This window comes from Excalfactoria chinensis, chromosome 7, assembly GCF_039878825.1.
Source record: "Excalfactoria chinensis isolate bCotChi1 chromosome 7, bCotChi1.hap2, whole genome shotgun sequence".
Lineage (NCBI taxonomy): Eukaryota > Metazoa > Chordata > Aves > Galliformes > Phasianidae > Excalfactoria > Excalfactoria chinensis.
In genome coordinates, this window is record NC_092831.1 from 9964452 (window position 1) to 9978353 (window position 13902).

The 13902-nt window shown below is 38.2% G+C and overlaps 1 protein-coding gene across 1 annotated transcript in view; it reads left to right on the forward strand.

Moving 5' to 3' along the window:
• Positions 1–13902, forward strand: part of CLASP1 (cytoplasmic linker associated protein 1) — a 146019-nt gene that overhangs the window by 85586 nt on the left and 46531 nt on the right. Inside the window, exons 23-25 of the mRNA XM_072341864.1 lie at positions 2602–2709; positions 6557–6619; positions 10476–10579. Coding sequence (XP_072197965.1) covers positions 2602–2709; positions 6557–6619; positions 10476–10579 — 275 coding nt within the window. The remainder of the gene's footprint in view (positions 1–2601; positions 2710–6556; positions 6620–10475; positions 10580–13902) is intronic.

Below are 13902 nucleotides of genomic sequence, written 5' to 3' on the forward strand. Positions count from 1 at the left end.
ATGCAGGTTTTCCACCAGTAGTTATGCTGTGTGTGTTTATTGGAAAGTGAAAGGCAGTTCATTGCTTGTCTCTGCTGGGTCGTACCCTACTGCTGTGCTCAGCATTGGTTGCTTTAGCAGCATTTTCAGATTTCACAGGCGTAGTTAGAAATCATTAAAAACCACACCTTAATGAAATGTCGGCTTCTCCCAAGTGGTAAATTGATCAGCAGGAGAATTATTGAGTTCTGCTGGTGGAGTTTGGGAATTCTGACATTCTTGTCTTCTGAAAGCACAGTCAGGCTTTGGGTCTATGAGAAGCTTGTCTAACTGATAACACTACTGGCCCTTAGTTTTGGTAGTGCTTGATGAAAATACTCTTGAATAACTGCTATCCAATCTTCTCTGCACAAAACAACATAAAAAGAAAGAAGGGTGGGGCAGATGCCTGGGAGTCCACAACAGATTCATCATTTTGTTCTTTTCAGTCCATTCTTTTTTTGTTTTGTTTTATTATATTTCTCCATTCAGTAATGTGTAAATCTTTGGATCATTGCTCATGAAATACTCTGTTTGCTTTTGGGCTTTCTCTATGCGGTCAGTATTGTGGTTCATCTTTGGCTTTGTCTTCCTAGACTGCTTTAATGTAGTTTATAGTGCTTTGTCTTCATACTTCATGCTGCTGTTATTATCAGTAATGGAAGGAGGATATACTGTGTACATCAATTACTTTTTCTAATCATTCACAACTCCCTCTCTCTGAAGAGCTGGACTTAGGGTTACATTATAGAAAAGACTGACAAATCTCTTTTGAGCGAAATGACTACTTGTGCAAACATGACGTGAAGGCTTCCATTATCTACACAGAAGCATGAGACCCAAGAATGAGGAACTGGCTTCTAGAGAGCCTGCAGTCCAAAGCAAGTATTTGTGCAGGAGACTTCAGATTGTTACCTCTGTCTGTAGTTTACCTTACAGCTTTATTCCTGATAGCCTGACATGGGGTCACTGTACTTGTGGACCCTAATTTCGAACTCTTTATTATTTCGTCTCCCTTATTTATTACAGGACCACCTAATTCACATAGGCTTTTTTGACACATACTGATCAAATCAGCATGGTCACTGTCTCATCTTGTATTGTCTGACATCGAAGTTTAACCATCAGAACCATTAATTCATCTTAAAGATATTAGTTGGGTTTTACAAATTTGGGAGAGAACCAAGAATCTGGCAGTGGTTTCTATTTAAATTTTAAAGCTTAAATACAAAAGTTTCTATTGTGTGCTGTACTGTTTTGCTTGAAAGGATACTAATCCACCCAAGGCATGAATGACCATTCAAAATCAGACTGAATTTTCTGGCAAGGTTTTTCTCATATATATGAATCTCCTCATCAAAAAGAGGAGCTGCATAAACGTGTGATCTGCTTTCTTGGTGAGCTCACAGAAGCACTTAAGTTCTTCAAAATAAATTCATGACAATTAGTTGCCATTTTAGCACCCAAAAATGTTTTATTCTCTGCTGGGCATAGAGCTTTCTTCAGTAACATGTTGCTATCATCTTTCATGTCAATGGCAAAGAATCTGCATAGGAATAAATTGCTGTCTTTATAAAAACCTAAAATTCAAATCCATGATGTCCAGTAACTTTCTGAAAGCACTAGTTCTGTTTCTCCTCAGTGGACAAAACTTCAAATGAAGTAAGTGGGGTCGCTTGTTACTATGAAAGCCACTTCATCTTCTGTCTTCTGTTGTGTATTTGGCCAAAGGCTGCGTATGATGAGTTGCTTTGACATGGCTGATAGATAGAAGCCTGTTAGGGGAAGCTGAATGTTTATAGCTGCCAGACCACAGATAAATCTCGTTGATGCAGGGTTTTGTCAAAGACTGTAGTGTGCATCTCATCCATAACTGTAAGGTTTTGGAAATGTTGAGGAGCAGAAGTTAAACATCTGTTGTTTTAAAAAATAAAAATAAAAATGAAGCTGCTGCTATCTTAAAATTCAAACCACTTCCTAAGCTGTCTTCCAGGTATTTAGGGTCTGAATCATTTTTTCCCAGTATCATTTGTTAGAGAAAAGTCTCTTCAGTATGCACAGGTGTTTGTTTTTTTTTTCCTTAAGTTATTTGTTCAGGACAAAGTTATCCTTGCAAAAACCAAATCTCTTCAAAGATATTATACTGGTATTGAGACAGACTTTTAAAGCACTTTGATCTCATTAAAAATGCTTCTTCTTTGTTCCAGAAGGGTGTTTATCTTTTAATTAAGGAAGAAATCTTTCGTGAGAGTTTTATGTAGCTTCATCTGTTTTGCATGCTTTGTAATTGTAGAGCTTCCCTAAATGTTTGAAGATGTCCTACTCCACTTGAATGACAAAACTTGGATTGCTTAAGAAACAAAGATACTATCAGCCAGACATTTAATACTGATGAAATTTCACATCACAAACACAGCTCAGCGTGTAGCATAGTTGGTTTGTAAGAGCCTGAGCTGGCTGCTGGAACTGATGATTACTAATGTGATAATTACCTTAACTAACAGAAATGTGACTTGACTTTGAGCTTTTCTGTCCTCATTAAACTTGTTCACCTTCTCTGAAACTCTCCATGCTGCATGCTAGCACGGAGCAGTCGTATCCCCCGACCCAGCATGAGTCAGGGGTGCAGCCGTGATACCAGCCGTGAGAGCAGTCGAGATACAAGCCCTGCTCGGGGCTTTCCTCCACTTGGTGAGTACTTTGTAGGCATTGGAGTTCTAAGGATCCATTTTTTTCCCCCTCCTTTTTCCTTGTTCTGATTGTCCCTTCAAGACACTGCCAGGTGAAATGAGCTTGTTTTCTGTCTTCTGTTAGATTCCTGACACGCTCCCTATTTCCAACCCTGTTTCCCTTCTATTTTCTTCTGCATGCTTCAATTCTGGTTCTCAGCATTTCACTATTAGTATGAAAATAGTGTAGCCCGATTTTTGTTGTGTTTCATTAAATAAACTTGTGTGGGGCTGCCGTGCTTTACAGCACTGATGGAAATTTATGGGAGAGCAAGCTTGTGTTTTCTAGGTCACAGTGAAGCAGTCAGTACCACTGTAGTCTGTTGTTGAGTAAATCTATCCATGATCTGATTTTCTTGCAAGTAGGTACAATGTCATTTCTATTTTAAATCCTCCAATGAAGAGATGGAAGATCTATTTTTGTATGGGTTTTGTTCAACACTTTTAATCCTGAGTTAACAAGTTGCACATGACATTTCATAGAAGACTTTCAAGCAGACAAACAGAAAAGCTGAAGTTTTAAAGGAGCATCACTATCATACAGCTTGGGTGCACGGTATAAATAGAAAATCTCATTATGCTTAACCACAGGCAAGATTTTTGTTCTGCACAAGGCTGAGAACAGGACAGTTAATGTTTCCGATCAAATACCATGTCATACGTATTCAACCAACTACATTGCATGTTGTATGAAAAATGTCTCATTTCAGACATAATTAACTGTAGTTTATCTCCAGGCCCTTTTCCTGTGTATAGTAATTTAACAGTTGTGCATGTATATTAAAAGTGAGAAGAAAGCTCTTGCTTAAGGCTGAGGAATGTTATTTCAAGATCTGTTTTGCACGTAAGTGATAAAATACAGCTGTAAGGAATACTGTGTAAGTAGAACATAACATTTTGGACTTAATTCTGCATCAAATCAAATAGTTAAAAAAAGGTTATTTAAAAAAGAAAGGATAAATGGTCAAAATCTGTTTGGTTTTCATAGTTATTACGCTGTCCTTTGCATAAACTTTTAAACCTAAATAGCTATTGTCAGTATTGATTCATTTACTTATACCAACTTCAAATGCTATCAGGGGAGAGAGTGTCACTGTCTTCATCCATATGAGATCACTGGCAAGATTCCCATTGATTTCAGTGATTTAGAGTGGAATCCTGAGGAAGGTTTTTGGTTCAGACCTTCATGATTTAATTCATTTAATAATCTATCTGTAATAACTCAGTTTTTACTGAGATATGGCTGGAGTTCAACTTAGAGTTCAGAAATTTTAGATAATTCAAGAGGCTTTTTATCGGTTAAATGAAGTTTATTTGATACCAGAGCCTTAAAGGGATGGTAAATATCCAACTGTGGCTTGTTTTTATAGTTAACTATGTAGCTTCAGTTTTGTATGAGGCTGTTTTCTCCAACCGCAGTGTTTTAAGCATGCTGCATGTCAGGGCCAACTTGTTTGTATTGTCTTTTTGCTACGTTTCTTCCATTATAGTGAACATAAATTGAGATACCATCTTGAGCCTTTGATCTAAAAATTCAATGCAGCGTTCCAGCATCACAGTTGGTGTGAATTTTGTGCACCACCGAGTCTGGCTTGTACACTGAATATGAAATTTCAATTACAGTTACGTATTACGGTGGTTGTAACAAATCTCATAGTAGGGAGGAGGAGTGTTTTGTTTTAATGAAGTTTAATTCATTTCTAGGAATGCAATTGTTATACAGTCAGGAAAGGGGGGATGGAAGGTGGGGGAAAAGTATCAGTGTAATGGTAACCCTATATAGTTGCTATTCTGTCGTCCCTTTTCTTGTTTTTATATATATACATACATATATATTTATATATATAAAGCAATTTAGGCCAAGATGGTTCCATTACTGTATTTTTAGAATCCAGTTAATCTTACATTAATCCCTAAATCCTGTAGTCCATTTTTACTCATGAAGATTAACTTGATATTAGTGAATTTTCCTTAAGCTAGCTATGTGTAAATGACAGGATTCCAGCATTTAGCAGTATTGTGGTCAGTGTCAGCACTGACATCCTGGCCTTGCAAGTTGCTTATTTTCAAAGCTTCCCTGCAGATGTGCGTCTCTGTGCACCAAAAAGGCCTTCCATTCCAAGTGAGGAGGTTCAATTGAGTGAACTGATGGTTTTAAATTTGGAAGAGGGTAGATTTAAAGTAAGTATTAGGAAGAAATTATTTACTATGAGAGCGGTGAGACTCCAGAGGAGGCTGCCCAGTGAGGTTGTGAATGGTCCCTTCCTGGAAGCATAGATTATTTGATTTATTTAAAACTATTACTGAAATAAGTTGTTTTTATTATTTCTATTGCGGTTTTGTCTTGGGCTTTGATCTTTAAATGAAATCCACAGAGACACAATGGGTGGCTCTGAAGAAAACATTTGCAAGCTCAGAATTTTAGTTGAGGGTTCAGACAGTAAATCCTGCATTGATCCTGCAAGTCTCTCATGACTTATTTATGGTGGGATTGTTCTCCTGAACAAATGCGTGTGTTCTACATACTTAAAGAGCACATTGCAGATTGTGTGGAGCTTTGGCCAAGCTGTCACAACTGGGAGGAAATCCGAACTTTTTCTCACTTTGCACACTTCTCTTTCATGTTTCTATTTTGTTTATTAATGCTTATGTGGAGACTTACAATTGCTCACACATACACACAACTAACAGAGCTAATTTGTATTGGATACTTTTTGTTTTTCCAGTTTCTTGACAGTATTAGTTACAATGTTGCATCAACAAGGCCTTGAGTCTGGTTGGTGACAAATTCCTCACACGGAATTGGGTCAGTTTTTTGTTTAAGTTAGGTGAACGTGTCATTGCTGGATACAGGAGAATCCTCTTCAGAAAAACTCAATTCCTGTAATTCAGAAAAGTCTGGGCTAGCTTTCCATTTGCCTTCATAAAGAACTAACACACCTCTATGCTGAATCCAATAACTGAAAATCTCTCCAAAGGCATTTTGTGATTCATGTGCTGCTGACAGCTGGGAAGGAGTGGGAGCTGTATCTGGCTTCAGCTCTTCTGCTACTGTCTGTTCTGTTGCTATTAACAGTTTGTATACATAGGTACAGTGCTAGATAAATGTATGTGCATATTCACATCACACGTGAATTAGCTGAAAAAAAGCACGTATACAAGATTTGTTAGAGCAAAAGACTTGGTAGTAGCAACAGCTCCAATGTGTGTGTTTATGTGAATAAGGAAAATTACATCAAAACCAAAAGAGCTGTAAGCAGTTGTTGGCTGACCTCCCTGTATGACTCCTTGTACTCTTTCTACTTCTGTGGTTATTCATTCTTTTTGTGAGCATTGTTTTTTCATGCATAGGCTAAAATGTTTTGGAAAAAGACCTGCAAGTACAATTTCTAACCATTTATCATGGCTTCCCATTGGGGTTTAGATCAGACACATCTAAATCCTGCTCTATGGTTATGTGCTACACGTTGTCATGATGGCCATCTTCCAGATCTGTGGTTCTGGAATGGGACTGACGCACACTGGTTTTCTTTGCTGAAACTGCACTGGGTTTGTGACTGTTAGAGATGAGTTTTGTCATGCATCGTGTTTATGGTCATGAGGGAAGGGGAGGAGAAGCTACAGATGGAGATGACACTGTGGGGCTTGCACTGTATTTGTTATGCATTCATATACAGCGTCATTTCCCTGTCACTATGAAACACGTTTACTGGTAGTGTTTACGTGCATCCCCTTTGGATTGTGGCATTTTCTGTCTTGGGTTAAATGTGTGTTAATCCTGTGGGTGTTGCCATTCCTTCTACTTGCAGCTTCTCGACGTCATTCCAGGTCCACTAGTGCTCTCTCCACTGCTGATTCTGTTGGGCAGTCAGGTGAACAAGCGCTAACTGCATGAATCTGCTTCTTATATGTAGTCTTGTTTTACACCATTTTAACATTTGCTGTCACGTGCATCAGCCAGCACTTGGCATGTGCTTCTCACCACTGCGAGGCTTTTTGTTCTGTTTCGTTCAGCGTGGCTTTTTCTTTTAAATTTCATTTCTTGAATGGTTTTTTTTGTTGTTGTTGTTTTGTTTTTTTAATTTTATGTACTTCAGGAACGTTGTGAGCAGTGTTTAAACAAAGGGTGATCCAGGGCTTTCTCAATTCTCTTATAAATTGGATCAGTTGTACAGCACGGGCTAAATCCTGAACAATGCGGAGTCCTTGCAATTCATGTATTTCCTCTTCAGCAGTTTAGCAGTTCCCAGTGTCTAGGACAGGATCCCAGTGGGTCTCATTCCACTTATTACTGAGCTTTTCAGGCTCCTGTCTCTATTAATTGAAGTGCTTTGTGGGATCCTGCCTGATATTCACAAAAGCAGCAAGAATTCAGCACCTGATGAGCTTTCAAAATGAACTTTGGAGCATAACACGTGCTGATCCATCCTTTGTATACTACTGAAGACCTTGTGCAAAGCACATGGAAGTTGCTGGAAAAATAATTCCTTTAATTTCAGTGGGCTTTGCATCAGTTAGAAAATAGCAAGAAAAACCTTCAGATTCCAGTTGCCTTCTCCATTCCTGTTCTGGATTTGAAGCTATGGAATACTTGCAACTCCCTTTGAAAACAGGGTATTTCACTAGTAGTCTTAAGCAAAAATGAAAGAGGGCTGCTAGTGTTATGTCAGTAGAAACTCAATTGTAGGTGCAGAGATGATGTAGAAGATGAATTAGAACTTCAGTGTTTGACTGGGGGCTAAAGCTGCTTAAGGAATTAGTGACACTAAAAGCTAATTAATTAAGTTCCTTCAGGTAGGCAGTGAAAAATGTTCTCTTCCTGTTAAGCATAGTTAGAGTGCTCTCACTTAAACTCTCAAAACATTTCCCCTGTCCAGCTGCTGCAGAAATGATGCAGGCAGATTTGACTCTGGAATGTTTCAAAGCAGAAGTTTGAATTTGTATTGAACACAATTTTCAAGATCAAAAAGGGCCCTCAGATCTAATTCAGATCTAAGCTTAAGCTTTTTTCCTCAACTTAGCATGATAGTCAATTCAGTCTTAGCATGATAGTCAACTTGGCTCCAGTGGTTTTGTACAAAGCATAATGAGATTATATATGCTTATCGTTGTCCTAAAGAAGGCTGAAGAAGTGGCAAAATTGAGGAATTTTATGGAATTTGCTGAAATTTTTCACTAAGCAGCAACGATAATTAAAATAGCCAGAGGGAAAAGTGAGTGTGACCAGAGCACCTACTGTTCAGCTCATCTATTGACAGTAACATTGGGCTCCTCTCTGAGTGCTATCCTTGGAGCCAGACGCATTCCCTGCCCTTTGCTGAAGATATGCTGAGGTCCCTTCTAAGATCAGATGTGTGTGTTGAGGTGTGGCAGCAGTGTGGGAAAAGCCCACATATGGGTGTGATGGATTTAATGGTCACTGCAAGAAGTATTTGAAAGATTTCCTGATAGCAGTTGGAGACGGATAAAAGACAACGTGCCACCTTGTACTTATTCAATTTGATTAAAAAGCCCTGTTTTGTTTTCTTGTTTTTCCTTTTGATGCTGGGTATTTAAACTGACCTACAGTTGAATTACTTTGTCATTTTGTTCTTCATTCAAAAAAATAAAAATAAAAACAAAAACTATCTTCCCTTTTCTAATGTAACACTAAATTAACATGAAAACGTGTAACTGTTATATGACGTGGTATTGTGCCATGTCAAAGCTATGAAGCCAAATTCTGCTCTCAGTAAGACTTGAGTAACATCATCAATTTGGTTGGTTTAAATGTAACTGAGTCCAGAACTTGTCTCAACATTTACAGCCCCTGTGTTGTACCAGGTCTTGTTTGCGCTTAGGAAAAATACTGGTCTTTTCGACATCTTTTAGTACCTATCTCTGTAACAGTGACTTTAAATTCAGTCCGACTCAATGCATTATCATTTTCTGTGCTTCCATTAATAGTAAATGGATCTTTCCATTTTAGGGATGAAGTATGGTTTCAGTTACGTATTTGAAATGATTCTTCAACCCAAGTGCATTAAAAAAGGGGATAGTAATAACACATACAACTTTTATTTCTTTGTGAAATATCATTCGGTTACTTTTTGGCAGTAGTTCTAAGATGTTTGTTTTTGTTGGTTGGTTTTTTGTTTTTTTTTTTCCCTCTTGTAATGTGTTTTGTAGAAATTGTGCTTTTGTTGTCAATCAGAAATGTCTCGTCTGGTTGCGTAGCTGAGAAAGAGCAAATTGCGGTCACACTTCTGAAAGAAATTCTAATCTTCATCTTTTTTTTTCCCCTCAAGAATAATTTAGGTTTTAAGAAGTTGTTTTTATTCTCCCCTCAGTAGCTTAATCCTTGCTCTGACGCGCTCAGGTAAAGCTTTAAAATTAGGACGGCAGACTGGCAGGCTTCAGGCTCTGATCTCAATTATGCAGGGCAGTGCGAGCAAATTCCTTAACAGAGATTTCAGAGCAATAGGCTAATAAAGGGAAAAGCAGCAAAACTTTGTGATAAGTTTTTAAAAATAAGCACAGGAAACTGCTGAATGTAACATTCAGTTTTGTGGAAGTCCATGATGGAAGCACATTTCAATAAGCAGTCTTCCTCCTTTGTTAATTTAAATATAGATATAGAATATAGAACTACAGGAAGGCCTGTGGCATCCACTGTGGGTCAGCATTTGCACATGTGGTGTAAAGTATGTCCCAGGGGGAGCTTTCCAAGCCCTTCTGGAGCAAAGACAGCCCCATGTGGAAACAAAAACTTGAAATGAAGGCTCTTTCTGGAGCCAGGATTGCAGAAATGGATCTTTGGTCTGGAGGGTCTGTGCTGTTAGCAACCCGTGGCCCTGGTTGCTGATTTCTGCTGTATCACTGCTAGTGACGGCTTTCCAAATACAGCTTTTGCTCAAATAAATTCATTTTGCAACGTTTTTATCAGACTCTGGGCAAATGATAACATAAACTTGTGATTATTGGGGATGTAAGTGGCATTCGGGACTCAATCCTGTTATTTTGGATGCCATTCAGAGCTTTGCCATCAAATTCATAGGGAGACAGGTGATACTGTATAATCCCCCCCAAAAAACATTAGTTTAATTGTAAAAGTTGCAAATTGCATTCAGTTCAGTGTGCACTTAAGCTGCTTCTCAAGAACAACTATAAAACAGAACTGGAGTAACTTCAGAAATAATAAACCTTATTTTTGCTTTTGAAGCGTAGGGGAGATATTCTGGTTAATCAAGGCTTGCAACATGAGATCTAATGTAATGATGATGATCTCACGTACTCGCCTGAGAACCAGCTCCAAGATGAGTGCTCTGGTATTAACATGCTCTGACAATGGGCACAACTCTGTTTCTCAGAAGCTAATGAGGACTCTTCAGTTGATTCCTGAGAGAGCCAGACTGGGACCTGCACGTCTGCCTCTGACATTAAAATAAAACCCCAAACAATTTCTATTAAAATTAAACACAAGTTAGATACCCATCTTCGCATCTTGAAACCAAAACCCAACAAAAACAAAAAAGACAAGCCCTGAGGGTCTGAAATTGTCTCAGGGACCCAACAAGCAATAGTTTATTTCTTACCGTCATGGCAAACTCTTGTAGAGTTGTGGATGAAAGAGTCTTTAATGAGAAAGCATTGAGAGTTCCCAGATCCTTTCTGTTCAGACACCTGATTAGGATTCCAAGTGAATGTGAATTTATTTAACAATCCCTTTCAATGTTGTCTTTTGTGCAGACCGGTTTGGACTCGGACAGTCAGGCAGGATGCCTGCTTCTGTGAATGCCATGCGAGTCCTGAGCACAAGCACAGATCTGGAGGCTGCTGTGGCTGATGCACTGGTAAGAGGAAAAATACAAAATGCTTCCGACACCGGAAAGGGGCTTAAAGTTACCTGTACGTATGTTCTCCTCTTTCTAAGTAGCCTTGTTCTGATTGTGCTGAGTGTCTGATGCTGTAGAGTTAGTTACCTCGTGTTGTGCATGAGTGTATCAGCAGCAATGTTTTTTCCTTCTTCTGTGTTAGTTCTCCACAGTTAGACTGATGAGGCTCAATATTGGAGCTACAGGAGAAGCTGAATGAGCTGTTGTCTTCTCTTTTGCTGTTGGAGGCTGTGTGCTGCGGTTGATGGGTGCTCAGCACCTGTGGTGTAAGGGAATTCCATCATTGATTCCATTAACTGTATGAGGATTTTGTCTGGGAAAGAACTGAGAATTATGCCATGTCATGCTCTGTTATTTGCACCTGGCTAGGTATTGGGATCAGCTCATAGCTTGGCTTCTCTGTAATTGATGTCATTTCATGCAGTTCAACTGAAGAGTTTGAGTAACGTGCTGCCATTATTTTCTAAATATTAAGTGCATTTCAAAGTGAATTTGTTCGTCATTATTAAAAATGTATTGTTCTATATAATCTTACAGCAATATAAAATCTCTTGGGTAGAATACAGATGTTTTCTGCTCTTCAGAAGTTGAGTGCTGTCATAAACTTTGTGATTTACTTTTGGGTTTGATGAGACAGAGGGTGTTTTAAGAGGCAGGGGCATTTACTCTTGTGTTATTTGGGTACTACAGCTTACCTTGGGTCTTCCTCATCTCTAGACCTAAGCTGAGATGAGGATTTGCTGATATATCTGAAGTAGGTATCTGTCTGTCTTGGATAACAGATAATGTCCCCGGAGTTTATGAAATCTTTTTTTTTTCTTCCCTTTTTCTTAGTTTACTTTCTCTAAGAGTGGCTAAAATCATTTTCCTTTTCACATTCGGTCACCATGTAGCTCACCTCACCTCCATTCCTAGAGTATTATTAGAGTACTCCTAGAAAAGTGTTTTTTCCCTCTGTAAATAAATAATTTCTTATGAATCATGCTGAATTAGGACAGTATACAATAGTCCTGTTGCATTTAGTGAGCAGAATTGTTAGTGGACATTTTCATTACCAAATTCAGCAGATCATGAGCCAATTTTTGCGCCCAGCACCTCAAATTTGCCAACATGGTAGTTCACAGCATAGTTACAGGTGATGGTTTGCCTGTGTTAGTGAAGTCAGGCTGTATCCCTGAATGTGAGCTGTGAATACTGGTTACTTGGTGGAGGAGGAGAAGGAGCACAGTGGTGTTCCAGTTCACTGTTGATCACTTAAGATTTCTTGGTTTGACTTTGGCTTAGACTTAAGTGTTCACTTCTAAATATTTCACTCTTTGACACTTGGTAACTTTATACTGGAATATTAAAATCTTACTTAAATAATTAAACATTTAAAATGGAAATCTGTAAGTCTAGTTGGAAAGTATTGCATCTACCTTGATTGGTGTAAGATGATTAATCTGAATTCGTATGACTTTAAGGGTCATAATGCGATCTTGTTGTCCCCTTCTATCTCACTACCTCTGTTTGTTCTTTTTTTTTTTTCAGTTGCTTCCTCTTGACAAGCAATTTACAAACTCTTTGGGCACCTTTTTTAAAGATTAGTGTGATGCCAGCTTTTACACAGCAGCCTTGTTCTCAAACAAGTGTTCTTTTTCCTGTAGTAAGAAATTAAAAGAAAAAGCTTTTATAGAGATGGCCTCAGCCAAGTTTAAACAAAACTCAGTGGGTCATTCTGTAACCTTTGCTCCATGCATAGAATTCTCATTGGATCCACTGCTTCTGTCTGAGAGCTGGACTTGGCCTAAGAACACACTGTTTATACTGAGAATCAGTGCTTGGATCTGTCAGGAAAGCTTAAAGGGTGATGGAATCTTTGGTGTGAAGGCCTTGAAGTCATGGGAGCCAGCCAGTCTTTAAAGTAGTTAAGCTTCAAAAAAAAAAAAAAAAATATATATATATATATATTAAGTTGCAGCATAAGAACTGTGTGTTGAAAGAAAACCTGGTTAAGTGAAGTTGATTAAATGTGCTGTACTGTAGATAGTGGTTTCCTGACATCAGAATCTCTTTAAGACTTGAGAAATCAAAAGCTACTGAGAATGTGTGGAGAAAAATCACTACCAAAAACTGGTATCTTCCAGAAGCAGCATGTCTGAGAAGCAGGCAGAGGCACTGCGTATATAGATGTCATTAAAAATGTACTAACAGATGATTTTGCTTCCAGTATCGCTAATAGAAAGTGTAAGGTATACAAGTTAGTTTAGCAGATAGGAAATAAAGCCAATTGTTGTTATACCCATTTTTATTTTGCTTAAACTGTTGTGTTTTTTTAATTTGCTAAGATGCATTTGCTATACATTTTTGTTGCAAAAACAAAAACCCTACATAAGCTTCTGACATAATTCTCTATGCTTTTTCCCACCCTTCAATATTTTCCTGCCTCTACAGCTGTTAGGAGACTCCAGGAGCAAGGTACTACTGCTTTCTTGACTTTTTATTTCTACTTTCCACTTTCCCTACCTTATTGCTAACACCCATAATACCGCACTTGAGTTAATTTCTTCACTTCAGTCTTGCAGTCCTAGTGTGAGCAAAACTGTATTGGCTTCACAAGTCTGAGAACTGTAGGACTGGACACTGGAAGGAATTCTGTATCAAACATATTAGAATTTAGGCAATCTTTCCTGATACATTGTCTTACTAATTTTGTTCTGTTAAGATTTATTTAAAAGTTTATTTTGTAGTACACAATGTGTAGAGCTATCAAAATTATTGTAATATCCATTCTGTAAGGACTGAGGTTGTCAAGGATGTGATCCACTTATCCCATGCTATGGGAATGAGTGGGATTTGATTACTCATCTCCCTTAGGAACCTCTGTAAATAAATAAATGTGAAAAAAAAAATAAATCAGCAGGAATAGAGAAATTAGTGCATTTCTAGAGTTGTTCCGTTATCAATATCAAAATGGCTGTACATGCCAGCACAGATTCCTACAGTAGCTCTTTCTTCCTTATCTTTATTTTTCTTGAAACAGCTATCTCAGCTCAGAACATGCAACCATGGAACTGACTATTATTTACAATAAAACCTATGATTTCATTAGCTACAGCTAATTGCACTGAAGCAATAAGTATTGAGCTTTCATGCTGGGAAAGGCAGGTCCTGCTCTCCCTAGTCACTCATGCTCATTGAAATCAGTGAGATCTCACTCTGCTGAGAGAGATGAGTGAGCAGTGCTCAGTGATGTCCATAAAAACATGTCACTATAACAATTGCATTAATCTTCCTAGATT